At 43.0% G+C, this 16,000-nt stretch overlaps 1 protein-coding gene across 7 annotated transcripts in view; it reads left to right on the forward strand.

Annotated features, from left to right (window-relative positions):
• Nucleotides 1-16,000, forward strand: part of LOC135913307 (uncharacterized) — a 568,389-nt gene that overhangs the window by 260,998 nt on the left and 291,391 nt on the right. For all 7 annotated transcript variants that reach the window (XM_070541258.1, XM_065445900.2, XM_065445902.2 and 4 more), the window contains 7 exons: nt 348-470; nt 5,869-6,046; nt 6,763-6,828; nt 9,167-9,232; nt 12,010-12,039; nt 13,133-13,355; nt 15,230-15,386. In XM_070541258.1, the coding sequence (XP_070397359.1) occupies nt 348-470; nt 5,869-6,046; nt 6,763-6,828; nt 9,167-9,232; nt 12,010-12,039; nt 13,133-13,355; nt 15,230-15,386 (843 nt within the window). The remainder of the gene's footprint in view (nt 1-347; nt 471-5,868; nt 6,047-6,762; nt 6,829-9,166; nt 9,233-12,009; nt 12,040-13,132; nt 13,356-15,229; nt 15,387-16,000) is intronic.

Consider the following 16,000-nt stretch of genomic DNA (forward strand, 5'->3'; position numbering starts at 1 on the left):
TTGAGGTGCATGTTTTGCGAATATTTTGCAATGCCCCGTATGCGCTGTGTTGGCGCTGTTGTACTCGAAATCAGTCTATGTATATTTTTTCGTGCAAGTGCCGCTCGGCTCAATACGTGTATCATCTCCATGACTATGTATTGATGAATGTTGTATCTCAACCCCTGCTTACAGTGTTTCAAAGCTAGCCGTAATGCTCAAATGAACAAATGAAATGAAATGAATAATAAACATATCCGAGCGAAACAAACGACGCGCCATATCGCTGCACGTGTGCGCGCACTACCGTCGCAGCCATGCTACATGAGGTGGTCGCACCGCCTTCTTTTTCTCGGCGTCGCCGACAGGTGTGCAAGAACGTCAACTTCACCCGGTCCTATCACGACAACTTCCTGCACGCCGACGTGCTCTACAACAAGACTGCTCAAAGATTGTTCACGTACGACAGCAGCCTTGCTTTTTCGTACAAGGTAAGCCTGCTGTATTTTTCTTACGAATTCCTAGTGGCGTTATCACGAGGGCAGGATGTGTGGATCGGGCTGTCCAAAGGCTGCCACTTACCCAAACGCTTGTCGCAGTTTATCGAGTGATGTGAACTTCAGTTCACCGCACGCGAAAGCGCGAGCGGTGACAGCTCGCGATGTCACCATTAGTGCTACAGAAACCACTGTGATAGTGGTGACCGGGAGTCTGGCACAAGCGGTGGCAAATAACTGGCTGCTACGCATTATGGAACCCCTTTAATATTGAAGAAATAAGGAACGTCACGCCTGAGTTCACGGGCTTCCAGTAATTCCGCTGCAAATATCTGTAGAGATGTTCGCCTGAACAATTCTCCCATGTATGTAGAGTTTGAATCGAGAATGTTCAGTTTAAGTCTCTCACCACGCATCATCCCACGTGTACACATAGTTTACATAGTTGTCATGTCATAACAAGTCGGCTCTGTGGTCGTAGGGATGGACAGTTAGTCTACAGTGAACCACAGCAGCCGCTTCCAACATAGTCAAATCGTCAAAAAGACACTTTCCAAATGGTGAAGTTTTTGGGATATGATAGGTGCTTGTGTCTCATGCAGGGTTAGTCGACATCATCATCAGCCACTGTTTATCAGCATTGTACTCGCTGATATAGTGTCCTCATAACATCTCTCACAAGTCACGGCATTTCAATTTTGCCTTACGGTTACTAACTCAATGAACTAGATTCTCCCGTGTTTAATTTTTTTCACCTTTCTCAAATTTATTACCATAGGAGGAAAATTAAGCCTTCTGCCAATCCCACTCAACCAACGACTATCCAAAATTTTTCTTCACGTCACTTGTTTTCTGCAAGCTTCATTCATTTATGTATAAAAGCGACGCAATCAATCAGGCATAAAGTAACTAGGCTGGGTAGCACGTTGCAGTTATCAGGTAAATTTTACCTTATAATGCACCTTTTGCCAATACGTTCTTCAGTGACTTTAGTATTCACCGTTTCGATACTTTCTTTACAGAAACATTGCACCAGCTTGCAGGCTAGCTTCTATGTCCTGTGTTTAAATAAGAGGAATATAGGTTTACGGGTAATAAATTCCACTTCGTGCGATAATATAATGGATGAATAAATCAAAGTATTCATTTCTGCCATCACTGCAGATCGCTTTTGCCCTGTTTGACAATCATCTCGTTTAATTTTTTTTGAGCCGCAGAAGCGCAAGAAGTTTTACAATCGCCCCCTTGATTTTATAAAAATGCTCACCTTTTACATTTTATTTTTCGCTATGAACTGAGGGGAATAAAAAAAGCAACCGACCTAAGTATAACACCACTGCAGAACAATCCAGAAAGAAGGTAATATGTGTAACCTCCCAAGTGACCTGGGGACGTATTCTGAAACGTTCGCCGCGGCGAACGTTTCAGAATACGTCCCCTGTAAAGCCTACGTGAAAAAGAAAAGCAATGGAGATCGGTAACGCCGTAAACATGCCTTAATAATAACGCCGCGCAATCTGTTCTACTTTTCCACCTTTCCGCTCCTAACACCTATCTCTACATTTCGTGCACACGAGTTTTATGCACTCTACACGAGTTGCGTTGACTGCGCGGAGTAATGTACCTTGGCTGTCGCCGAGCGGACGCTGTTAATTAACAATTTAATCCTGGGGCGTTACGTGCTGGAACCACAATATGAGTATGATGCACGTCGTATAGTGGGCAACTCAAAAATAGATCATAAAGCACTTTTATCTAGACCGCAGAATATACAGCACACCTCACTATAAGCTCACCAGGCCTCACGCCCTCACGTTCAGAATGTTTCAAACAAACACGCACCCCACGCAGAACAGTCTACATCACTACATGCCTGACTTATACAAAACATCATATTGCGAAACTTGCCATAGCACACTAGACGTACATCACTTGCTCTGGCCATGTGGTCAGACCCACGCAAACAAGGATCAAGACTCCGCCAGACTACAAGAAGTATTACGCAGCACGGACCTGGCGGAGCAGCTCTGGGCCGTCCAGCGAGCCCACGATGCGGCCAGGGAGTTACAACTCCCGGTCCCAACGTGGGAGTAGCCCGCTCTATGGGACCTTGCGCGCCATAGCTCGCAGGACCTTTCATTAAAGTTATTCCATCCATCCAAAACGAAATGGTACGAAATTTGATTCCTAGCATATCTTGTCACAGGTAGATATCGTAATAATGCTGGTGGCTCTCTCTTTATCTTCTTTTTTTTGGTACCGCAACTGTACTGACTCGCAGACCTTTTTCACTTTAGTACCAAATACGAGATTTCACAGACGATCTTTTTCCTGAATATTCATAGTGAATATAGAGTGAAAGGTTTTGTCCTTTTCTGACCTACGCCGAATCCGCCGTTCGCATTCATCAAGCTAAGACAACGAATGAATCGAATGAAAACCGCGTAAAAATTTAAAATAAATAAAAATAAATGATATATGACAACGTTGCAAGGTGTTCACAAACCACCACCGCATGACACTCGAGCAAGCAAAGAAGAAATGTTTTTTTTTACACCACGAAGTCAAGCAGTCAATACAATTACACTGCGAAACCTACAAGCAACAAGTTACCAAGCTAGCACGAAGTTTAAATTTGTTTTTTTGTGTGTCAAAGCAGGAAGATCCTCGATATTGTCACGTAGTAGTGACGGCAAAGAACACAGTAACAACACTTTGAATGACGAAACTAACTTTTATTGGGCGAACCTGTGCCCACAAAAACAGGCTACCCTCAAAAAACGACAACATCGGTTAACATAGCCGGCGATCGTCGGAATATGATCAGTGGGTCAAGCGGGCCAGCTTTTATACATGAGCCATCGAAGGTTCCAGAGAAAGCGCTGCTGCCCGCGTGTCTTCCAAAAAATTCTGCACAATTCGCGTTGCGCATGCAATGAGATTACACAAGCTTCGGTGACAACAGAAAACGGGTAGAAACATTGGATACATACGAGAAACTTTCAATATATGGGGGTGCGTCCCGCGCTGAGCGATAACATTTGTTAGACGGTGGAAAGCGGTCACCAGGAAAAGATAAACTACTGCACGTCTCAATATTTATAAATCATGTGAAAAGCAAGACAATTCCTTAATGAATCCCGCAGACCAGCTCGTCCGGTTTCGCGGTTATAGTTGTTTGCTTCGACATATATATATATATATATATATAGCGATATCGAACCAAAAACCATATCGAAGCGGTACGAAATTTCGGCAATCACCAACTATATATATATACACACTGGACTGAAGTCACTTGGCACAGTGGGCATGGTGCTGGTGCAAGAGAAGACGACGACCAGAAGCGCTTGCTTCCACGTTTCGCTGCAGACCTAGAACTAGTGCTGCTACGCGACCCCCCACCCCCCTGTTGTATTTGGTGGAGGTACGGGGCATAACAAGCAATATATATACAGTGAAAGCTCGTTAATTCGAACTTCAATAATTCGAATTTATGGATAATTCGAACTGGACGATTTGGTCCGGCCAAGCTCCATAGAAGTCTATGTATAAAAAAGTCCGTTAATTCGAACGCGAGAAGGTTCCCTCACGGATAATTCGAACTACGCTTGCCTGGCACACGGCCAGAGAAACGCGCCTACTGCCTACACACAAGGCTGTATTGCCTCCGAAACGGAGAGAACGGCGAGAGAAGGCAAAATCGGACAAAAATCTAACCGACGCGGGGTCAGCCAGAAGGCAGCGGCGGCTGCCGCCTCTCCGTTCTACGTAACCTCCGAGACTTCTTGCCCGTTGCCAATCTCGGAGGCTTTACAAATCTTGTACAGCTGCTAATGTTGTGCGGAGATGGCACGGCAAGCTCCAAAACACAGCGAATCAAGTACGTTGCAGCTGCGCTTGCAATCAAGAACCAACGAATCAGGGCTTTCGCCACCTTCACATGCTCAGCGTCTTTGTCTCGGCAGTCTTCATCGGTTGTGCACCTCTGTTTTCAGCTTAGGAGGTATCGGCCGTCGCGATTCATTGGGATGGTGTTAAGCCTCGGCTAACGTTCGTCTCTGTGGACATCGGTGGTGTGGCACAGTCGGACCCAGAGCTTCGACTTGAAGATGGCGTGTGCCCACAGCACACGCCATCACTTTCCGACACGCCAAATTTCTGACATGCCCTACTGCTTCCAAATCGCAGTGTACTGTTGCCCTCCTTAACTTTCGTTAGTTCGAACTTTCGTTAATTCAAACTGAAGCGGCTTCCCCTTGCGGTTCGAATTAACGAGCTTTTACTGTACATATATGTATATATATATCGGTGGTGAATAGACTTCGGGAAATTTATATATATATAAATATATATATATATATATATATATATATATATATATATATATATATATATATATATATATATATATATATATATATATATATATATAAATTTCCCGAAGTCTATTCACTCCACATATGTGGAGCTTAATTTGTATTTTTGGGACATGCGGCCGCCTACGATACCCTGAGGCAACGCGCGCGCCTTAGATAGCGATATTCTTTTACGTAACTTATCCTATCCCAACATCAATTTACGTCCTTATAGGATAAAACACATTGTGTTGCTCTGGTAATGCACTGTTCTAACTTCAATGACTATGAAACTAGTACTTAGTTTACTGGTCAGTGATAGCCACAGTTGTGCTTGCGCTTATATCTGCTATAAAATTCCTGTAACTTCATCGACACATCCCTTTGTTGACTGTTACAAAATTATGCACATGAAATGTTTACCTGTTGTTCTGAATGGTGCGTCTACTTCTTTAATTACTCTTCATTGAAGGTAACAGTGTAAAAAAAATAAATTAAAATGCAACTACCTGACTTTTAGCATTGCATAGTTCTGGATATAAAAAACTGTTGGATTCCAAAGTGCTTGTCTGTCAACGTCTGTGGCTAAGCAGAGAGCTTACAAATGAGTGTGTACATCGTGCTTGCATGGCTGACAGGGGCGCTTGCGAAAATGGTTTGCGAGACTTGTCGCATGGAATGATGGCAGCCGTGTCAATGAGATACAGAGAGCACCATGGATGGGAAGCAGCGGCGTGGCCATCGTAATATTATCCGTGTTCCTTGCTGTAAGTTGTTTAACCTTCTGCATTTTTGAATGATGGGCTCCTGCCGTTCAGGGACCTATACACGCGAAAGTGTAAAGCACTTGTGCGCTTATCCAAGGTGACGTCATAACATAGGGTGCTGCTGCCGCGAACAGGCCATGCTCTTGTCTATCTACCCACCATTCTTTTTTATCCAGGCGCTCATTTTTTTCTTGCTTAGGCAAGCGAACCGGATAAGCTCTCTTGTCGATGCCTTTACCTTTTATTCTACGCTTTACTTTCTCCCAGCTGTGCCGGTGCAAGCGTGAACTGACGAAGTACCAGTACGGAATCGCCGCCTTCAATGTCGAGGACAGCGACGACAGAAACGTCTGTGGCCACGGAAGCTACAGCAGGCTACAGACACTGCGGGCCATCGTCGAATTTTGTCGCACGAAGTACCAGCAGGCCAGCGACTATAAACATTGTAAGCCCAACAAAGCCTGTTGTTCGGTTCGTTTCACCTAGCATGTCTAATAAAACTCAAAGGCATAGTTACATTTTTATCAACGTTTCCTTGCCGCTTACCGAACCGCTTGTGACTTCACTTACTCGAACTCTTTGATACCTTCTTCGCTACTGTGACATTATTTCCGCCGGTGTACGAAATGAAAGCCTGTTTACTTGTATATTACATTAATGGGCACGTTATTGAACCCAAGGTACAAAAAGTATTCCGCAGCCACCGACCACGTTGCCTCTGCTAACTCAGCTGCTCAGAAAATATCGCGCGCCAGGCTCATTTGTTTCTTATAAAGACCCCAGTGACATATCTTGGGAGTAGCGGAGTAGCTTCGAGTCTTGACACTTTGAACATAGACAGCACCTAGCAACTGTTACAGTCCGACTACACGTAGTTTGTCATTGGCGCTTAGGTAATGAATAGAATAGAAGAGTATAACAGTTTGCAGCGTTTGTTGAACTGAGATTGCAACTCAGACGTAATGCCTTCTGAGGCAGGGTCCAAACATAGGTCTAAGAGCTTGAGCATTTTCCTTCAAAATGTTATTCATAGTTCTCAAATGCTTTTAACGGCATTCCAATGTATAGCATAGGCAACTTTCTTTAACAGTGATGCACAAGTGCTATTTGATATGGATGCTTTATTCTCCTGTATTTTTTTTGTCTTTTCGCTTGACGTAGGCTTCGAACAAACGAAGCCGAAGGAGCAGTCTGATACCTCGGCAAAAGCACCTGCCACAACGGCAGGTAATTTTCGTCTATATTGTGCACAACTTTGGAAGGATTTCTTTTTTTTTTCAATTTAAAGACCTTGGAGTTGCTTGTTAAAAACTGCGTAAAAGTCTACAAAATCGGTTTATGTTGTTCCTCAGAATTCAGAACCTAATACGCACTCGGCGCATATGTATGGTGAACGATGAGTGCCAACATTTTGAAGGTACACTTGCCTGATAATGCACGGCCTCACCTTCAGTAAAATCTTGGCCGATCCTATAAGGCGCATAACTTGAAATTTGACGGTTGACCTAGTGCTGTACGTTCTCCATACGCATTGGGTTGGTTACAAATAAACATGCGTGACATAATGAAAATTACTCTGTTTCGTTTCAAATTAGTATAATTCAATTTACCGACTATAGATGACCCGTGAACAGTTTATGGTGACTCATATTGCAAACCGCTCTTTGAAAGCACAACGTAGTTCGCGAAGGCAGCTAATGGGGGTCAGCGCTAAACACAACATGCGATTCCGGACACTTTCGCTACACTGGTTGGGCCACCCACACTGTAAAATAATTTGCACGCTTAAACGTGAAAAAGGGTGTAAATGCGTCTGTAACTCACACCCCGAGGGTGTGAGTTATACAACTGACACCCTAAGGGTGTGAGTTATAGCAACATTTACACCCTTATTCACTTCTAAGGGTGTAAATTATTTTACAGCGCCCTCGCTCGCTCCCGTTTCTTATCTGCTACATGGCCTCATGTCTTGCATAATGTCTTTCGCTTTTTCTTGGGTATTCAGGCAGTTTATGCATGTACCGTTGAACCTTGGCGCCGCCGCATGAGTCGTGAGCCTCCACCATGTCGACTCCTTACTTCGCTGAGGACCATAAAGTGGTGTACTTTCCTGGGATCGACGTTATTAGTGTAAAAAAAAAGAATGAGGCATGCGAATAGTGTGATTGAAAATAACCTTCAAGAGCTAAAACTCTATGGAGCATATGGTGTATCAAAAAGGCGAACAGAATTTATTGTATTAAACGTAAAGCTTCTGAATCGAAACTTGCCATTGGTGCTTAACCCTTGGACCAACACATCCGTGAGCTTAATTGCATGCTTTGCAATATCACTGCGTAAAGTCGCAAGGCAGCTTGCCTTTTTCCCAAATTCAGTCTTCTAAAAGCTTCTGTTGATCAGCTCACAGCTTAGCGATCGCATGCATATATCTGGAGTTAGCGCACCGCCCCTTCCAAGCCTGAGTCGAAAATAGGAGCTTTCCTGCAGAGAATACTATATCCCGTTGTAGCGGTATGTAGCTGGTGAATTCAAGCTATGGTGCTCTAGTGCTTGTACCCTGTTTTCACGCATGATATTATTTCCAGAAGTTATGCAGCAGACAGGTCTAATTGACCCTAACTCAAATAGCATAACTTTCTGATCATCTAATATTTTACTACTGTCGTCTGCTCCCACTATTCAATAGGGTGAAATGCAAAAAACGCCCGTATCCCGTACATTGAGGGCACGTTAAAATCCCCTGATGGTCAAAATTAATCCAGACTCCCCCACTACAACGTGCCTCATGATCAAAGCGTAATTCTGGTATATAAAACCCTAGAATTTAATACAATTCAATTCTATCGTCTGCTCGAAAAGTTAAATAGTTACTAACTACCCTTACAAATTTTGGATGCTTGTGTTGTGGGTACTGTGATACACTGTAACGCAGGCAGAAAACTCGCTTCCGGTTGCTTAGGGGCTATGATGTTGGACTGCTAAGCGGGAGGTCGCGGGAGGTCGCGGAATCGTATTTTGGCACGAAAACCCCATAATTCAAAGGCAGACAGATAGAAAAAGAGGTTACGCCTGAGCAATTCATGTAAAATGACTCGCTGCCATATAACCCTACAATGCATCACTGGCGTATCAGTCGCTATGTAATGCCAGGTTAAGCGTTATTACTTAGCTACTGTGCAGCTATCAGCGACTATTCTAGGCTCTATTAGTTCACTTACATTAGACGGGTGTTAAAACTGAGAATATGTAACTGCTATATAAACTACGTGGTATGCATGGCATATATCCATCATTTTGGTTAGGCTTTAGTTCCTAATAGCTGCAGCGAGGCTATTTACGTCGTCAATGGAATAGCCGACTAGTACCATGTTTTGTAAGAATAATCTCTATGATTAACTCGCGATAGCAGGAACCTGCATCAATAAATCTCTATTGGTTTTTCAGAAACCCGGAACGGCGTTCCAATGTATAGCATAGGCAACTTTCTTTAACAGTGATGCACAATTGCCACTTGAAGTGGATGTTTTATCCTCTTATATTTTTTAAATCTTTTCGCTTGACGTAGGCTTCGAAGCAATGACGCCGAAGGAGCAGCCTGCTACCTCGGCGAAAGCACCTGCCGCAACGACAGGTAATTTTCGACTATATTACGCACAACTTTCGAAGCATTTCTGTTTTTTTCAATTTATAGACCTTGGAGTTGCTTGTTAAAAGCGGCGTAGAAGTCTCCAAAATCGGTTTATGATGTTCTTCAGAATTTAGAACCTAATACGCACTCGGCGCATATGTATGGCGAACGATGAGTGCCAACGTTTTGAAGGTACACTTGCCTAATAATGCACGCCCTCACCTTTAGTAAAATCTTTGCCGCTCCTGTAAGGCGCGCAACATGAACTTTTACGGGTGACCTAGCACTGCACGTTCTCCAGATGCATTGGGATGGTTACAAATAAACGTGCGTGACATAATGAAAATTACTCTATTTCGGTTCAAATAAGTCTAGTTGAATTTACCAACCAATGTTGACCTGTGAAATGTATATGGTGACTCATATTGCAAACCGCTCTTTGAAAGCACAACGTAGTTTGCGAAGGCTGCTAACGGGAGTAAGCGCTAAACACAACAGGCGATGCCGGACACTTTCGCTACACTGGTTGGGCCACCCACTCAGACGCTCCCGTTTCTTATCTCCTACGTCCTGCATAATGTATTTCGCTTTTTCTTGAGCACGCAGGTAATTTATGCATGTACCGTTGAATATTGGCGCCGCCGCATGGGTCGTGAGCCACCAGGATGCCGACTCCTTACTTCGCTGCAAACAATAAAGTGGTGTACTTTGGTGGGATCAACGTTCTTAGTGAAAAAAGAAAGAATGAGGCACGCCAATGGTGTGATTGAAAATAAACTTCAACAGCAAAACTTTATGGAGCATAGTGGGTCAGAAAGGCGAACGGAATTTATTGTATTAAACGTAAAGCTCCTGAATCGAAATTTGCCATGGGTACTTAACCATTGGACCAACACATCGGTGAGCTTCGGTGCTTTGCAATATCATTGTGTAAAGTCGCTAGGAAGTTTGCCTTTTTCCCAAATTTCGCCTTCAATAGCTTCTGTTGATTCGCGTATACCTTTGTGATCGCATCAATATTTCTAGAATTAGAGCAGCGCCCCTTTCAAGCCTGAGCCGACAACACGAGCTTTCTTCCAGTATATCCCGTTGTAGCGGCATGTAGCTGGTGAATTCAAGCTGTGGTGCTCTAGCGCATGTAGCCTGTATCCACGCATGATTTGAATTTCAGAAATTGGCCACCAGACAGGTCTAATCCACCCATATCTCAAATAACATAACGTTTTGAACGTCTAATATTTTTATGACTGTCGTCTGCCCCCACATTTCAATGGGGGCGAAATGTAAGAACGCCCGTATCCCGTACATTGATGGCACGTTAAAAATCCCCTCGTAGTCAAAATGAATCCTGAGTCCCCTCCTACGGCGTGCCTCATAACGAAAGCGTGATTTTGGGGCGTTAAACCCCATAATTTATACGCAAACAGATAGAAAAAAGAGGTTACGCATGAGCAATTCACGTGAAATGACTCGCTCCATATTACCCCAAAATGGATGTCTCGCTTGTCAGTCACAATGTAACGCCAAGTTAAGCGTTATTTCTACTGTACAGCTGTCAGCGACTATTCTTGGCTCCATTAGTTCTCCTACATTAGGTAGGTGTTAAGACACTGAGAATATGTAACTGCCATAATAAACTACGTGGTATGCATGGCACATATCCGTCATTTCGGTTAGGCGCTTAACTTCCAAATAACTGCAGCGATGCTGATTAGGTCGTCAATAGAATAGGTGACTGGTACCATGTTTCGTGTGCACCAAGAAAACAGGAACCTGCCTCAATACATCTCTATTGGTTTTTCACAAGCCCGGAATAACTCTCTAACAGACAACGAAAACTAAAGCTTCTAAATAACATTTGCTGAAAAAAATTTATGGTTTGTTCCCACTTTATATTTTATTCCATTCACTCTGAAGTGTTTCAGGTACGCATACTACCTAAACGGGTGGACAGGTATTATTCAGATAGGTTTCTGGAATAGAACCGTCCCGTGCACTTACTGTGAATTATGATAGACGTGAGTTTTTCCCTGAGCAGGCACTGCATGAGCAGCCCCGTGCGAGGGACAGAAAGCTTTTTAAAGATCAGAATAAAACAAGGTTCCTATATGGGAGAACAGTGCCTTAGTTATGTTAAGCGCAGCGTCAGGTCACAGTAGAATACAAGCAATCGGCCAGCGTGGTTAATGGGGTCCTAAACGGCTATCTACATTTACAGAAACGGTAACTTACATAAAAGAGCAAATGTGAAAGAAATGACGAGTACTGAAAACTGAGAGTCACGTGTGGTAGTACATTTAACGGTGGATGAAATTTAGTTACCCGCCTAAATTACAACTTGCAAAATTGTGAATATACCTGTTGCATTCTAGAGCACCATCTCACGACATGGAAGGGCGAGAACTACAAAATCAAGCATTATTATAAAACTGTACTTACCTCAGGCGCCCACAATTAAGTTGCAGGCTCAGCTGCAATTTCTCGATCATCTGCATTCGTTTTTTTAGTTACAATCTGCTGAAACAAGGTTGTCGCAAAGTACAGTTTGTTTATCCGACCAGCTTATGCGTGCAACAGAAGGATTTATGCAGGCGCGTCCTTTTGCCGAATATATTCCTAAAATATTTCGCACGACTTTTATTGATAACACAAGGTATTAAGTTAACTAAAGTGCCAAGCCGGAATCTACTTAGACGAATATGTATTTGCGCTGAACACATGCGGCACAATAAGCACGTGCGGAATTTCATCACTAAAAGATGCTTTATGAATTTCTTTAGCATCGAGTACAGGGTCAGGTCTACCTACACGTAAGTTTTTTGCTTCTCGTTTCATCATGCTTCATAACTTTCTGTGTGCAAGAACTAATAGGTATATTCCTGGGCTTTTCTGGGCATCAATTCTCAGCAGGTGGCACTATGTAAAGGCATGCGTGCTCAGTGAGCATTGATTTATTGATTTTGTGGTCGGGACCTTTTGGAAGTGTTACCGTGCGACCTTGCAGATTCACAATGCATCTCGTTATGTACGACTGTTTAGCAATGACTGCTGCCGTCTGTGACATTACACGGTTTGGCGACTGGCCAGTGGCTTTGCTTCAAAGGCGTTCTGTAGTGACAGCTGCGTGCGAGAACAAGTCTGGTTGTTATGTTTATCAGGGTCACTTCGGCCTCAATAAAAGTCAATATGTGCAAACACTAAGCAGACCTCAGTAAGCACCTCCCGACAAGTTCCTTAAAATGCCAAGCCATTTCGCAGGTGAATTTGATCAGCTTAACTTTGTAATGAATCCGAGAAACAAGAACAGGTGGAAAAGTAAAACAGGAACACGAGCACTCGCACACTTTTTCCGGCTTTATATTTAGAGGGTGTCATTTGTGTGTGACACTTAGTTCGGATTCAATGGCGCTTTGAACTTTTCCGTTCGTAGTGATTGAGTTATTGAATCATCGACTGCACTGTGGGAAGACTCACGGACATCTTCTTACAAGGATAGACTCGCAAACACTCAAAACAGAATCGAGAATTACGAACAGGTAGCTTATATAAAAATTTCATCAGTACAAAGCCTCACTCCTAAAGGAGGAGCCAAAGCGGCTACACGATATGTTCGATCTATTTTATGCTCTTCGATAACGTTTATTCAGCTTCATTTCTTTAATTTCATCTAATATGAAAACATTACCCTGAAATGCTCACCTTTGAAAGTTGTTCCCCTGAAGTGCTTCTGCATGTGTTTGCGCGCAGAAGCCTGCAGTGCGCTCCTATGGCACTGTAGAAATATTCATTGGTATTAAAAAATTAAAAAGAACGGTTCGACCTTTGCACTATGAAAACTTCGCACTTTCTCTGCCTCAACGGGCGGCACTTTTCTTTCGTTGCATCCGACACTAACTGCTACAGCCAAGCCGCCACTTGCGCCTCCCCTGATATGCACCTTCGGTGATGCCATGACCGAAAATACGCCGTGGCCCGAAGACGGGCTCTGCGACTATCTATTTTACACGGCGCTGGGAAAGAAAGGAGGCAGCCAGCTGTCCGGAGAACGCAAGAGCAACTTCAATCGCTTCCTTGTAGAAGCAATGAAGCAGTTCCTCACCAGCTACGGCGTAGGGTTCGACTACGGGTAAGTGGCTACGCGGGCACGAGAGTTTGGCACGGAATGATCTGTGTTAACCCTAACGTGGGTGCACCTCTGTACCTTTTCTCGGTGTTTTGGCCGTTGACACGTAAAGCGCACTGCCGTATTGACTCACTGCGAATGACTAGTGATCGTGTTAGTTTCCTGAAGCAACATTGCCGATATCCCAGACGCCGTAATCGACTATAGATATATTCTGATTATCTGAGCTTCTTGAAGATGCACGTAAGCCTAAATTGACGAGAGTTATGGCATCTCGCTTCTGTCGAAATGCGGCTGCCGTGGTCACCAATCCAGCCCACGACATCGCGCTTAGCAGCGAACATCATAGCCACCGAACAAACCCTTGGGGATATTACCAGGTCTCGGAGTCTCGTATAGTAGTTAGCCTCACGTGTGATTAAGATCACCTGGTCAGGGCTGTGTGTGAATTGTTTACTAAATTTGTCTCCCTGCTTTATACAGTACGTTACGTCACAATGATTTAATTATTTCAGAAAAAAAACAATAGAGGAACAAATCCATTGGATATGTCGGCGTTGTCTACTGGTCCTCAAGGCTGAGTAGCGTGTGTTCAAATAATACTGAGCGTATGAATGTTCCAACAGGTGAAAAGACGCGATCGAATGTAGAAGGATGGTACAGGAAGATTGTGCTGGAACGCTGGAGCAGCGTTCGTTCTGTGTCCTGCTCCGCCTACTTGTACTGCTGTCTGTTGTACCTGTTGGGACCTTCAAAATCCTCACTATGCACCTAATCCCCTAGCGAACCACCCTACTAATTCAATTATTACATTTTCTTTTACCATAAGGAGTCACCATTTCGTAGTAGTATGGGCTGTTTTTTTTTTCACCCGACACGAAAATTACTTAAAACTTTTTCTACAGCGTTTCAGACTTCCGCCAATTTTGTCACTGGTGCACAAGAGAGGCTTTGTATGCGTGTCTGGTGGTAGTTCATGCGTGCCGTGGTTGTGTTTGAAGGACAAATGTTTTTTTTTTTTATTGACAGGCCTGCTCTGTCGTGCCGTACATTAAAAGGAAGCTTTAGCTCGGGCCCAATTCCGACGCGGCCTATTCAAATACATGTGAAACGCGAAAACGTTTTTCTGAGATAACCTCTGGACCAATTTTAATAACATTTGTTGCATTTGAGAGAGAAAGTTAAATTCTAGTGGCTGTTAAAGTGAAATTGTGATTTAGGACCTGAATTTCGTTAAAAAGATTTTCAAAAATTCGCAAGTTTGAAGAAATACAAGCACGTATCAAGCTGTGTATCAAGAACAGATATCGCGGTTCTGTAAACGGCATCCAGTACATAATTGAAAGGGGAGAAATTTGATACGTCAATTTTTATCTTATATGAATTTGTTACATTTTTAACAAGGGTTGTGCAAAACCTTCATGTGTAACGCATGAATTTCGTCCGCTTTAGATGTACTATTAGATGAAATTCTCAGAATTGTGGTATCGTTTTTCATTGCTGAGTTAGAGTTGTAAACTTGATAGTGTTGTTTTTTGAAAATTTTTTATTTTTGCCAATGATTAATAAAAAATTGGCGATCTGAATCAAGAATTCGAAACCAGCAGACGCTAGATTTTAAGGTTTTATTTTAAATGAAGCAAATCTTACGAAATTTGTTGCAGTTGTTGCCGAGAAAAACGAATTCTCCTTTTAGATGCATTTAGATAGGAGCACCCTAGCTAAAGCTTCCTCTGAAGAAATGCAATTATGCTAGCAACCTTTAACTAGTTCCTGCAAAAGAAAAACCTTATTTACTGCATGATTATCAACGAACGTTGCACCTTGTAAAAATTGGAAGGACTGGTACACTTGATGCTTTCCATTTTCTCCGGCAGAAATCGCGAGGAAATTGTCAAAAATGTGGCAACTGAAGCTGCCAGAGCTGATCTCAATACCCTCTGGAACAACGGTATTTCCCATTTCGGTGTGCTAAACACGGAAGTATACTACTACAATTCGGAAGATCTGACTACATTGCTGGAAATATTAAACGTAAGCTTGATCTCATCCTTATTTTCTGCTTGTGTCTCGATGAATGATGCGTGATAACTTCTCTTCTACAGGCCTCACAAATACTAGTTATAAAATATACTATACTTTGAGACACCACGTTTCAAAGTTTTCAAGTAAGGAAATGGGCCTTTAAATGTTTGAGTCGAAGAATCGATCACATTTATGAATTTCTCCCATCCGGCCAATCTTTATTTTGGACGCCACCCGTAAAGCAATCACGAAGATTAGTAACGATTAGTAAGATTCAGTAACAGAATTTGCCTCTGTCTTATTTTTTTCACATTTAAATGCTACAAGGGGTGACAAAAAGTCAACCGCACAGCAATAAACTCGAATGGGGTGGATTTATATTCATTTGTTTTCTTTTTTCGACGAATGAAATGCAAGCATCATAATGTGGTGCTGGAGGTTCGTTATGCAGGATAATGAGCTCTGAAGTAAATAAATTTGTCAAAATATTACAGAACTCGAGCGGAAAAGGACGTTTCTGTTTTCAAATTCAAAATTGCATGATAGAATCAGACCGGAACCTTGCAGACCAAATAAACTATTACGCCCACTGCATCTACGTATAACGACGTGTCGACTGTAAT

This window comes from Dermacentor albipictus, chromosome 6 (genome assembly GCF_038994185.2).
Source record: "Dermacentor albipictus isolate Rhodes 1998 colony chromosome 6, USDA_Dalb.pri_finalv2, whole genome shotgun sequence".
Classification (NCBI taxonomy): domain Eukaryota; kingdom Metazoa; phylum Arthropoda; class Arachnida; order Ixodida; family Ixodidae; genus Dermacentor; species Dermacentor albipictus.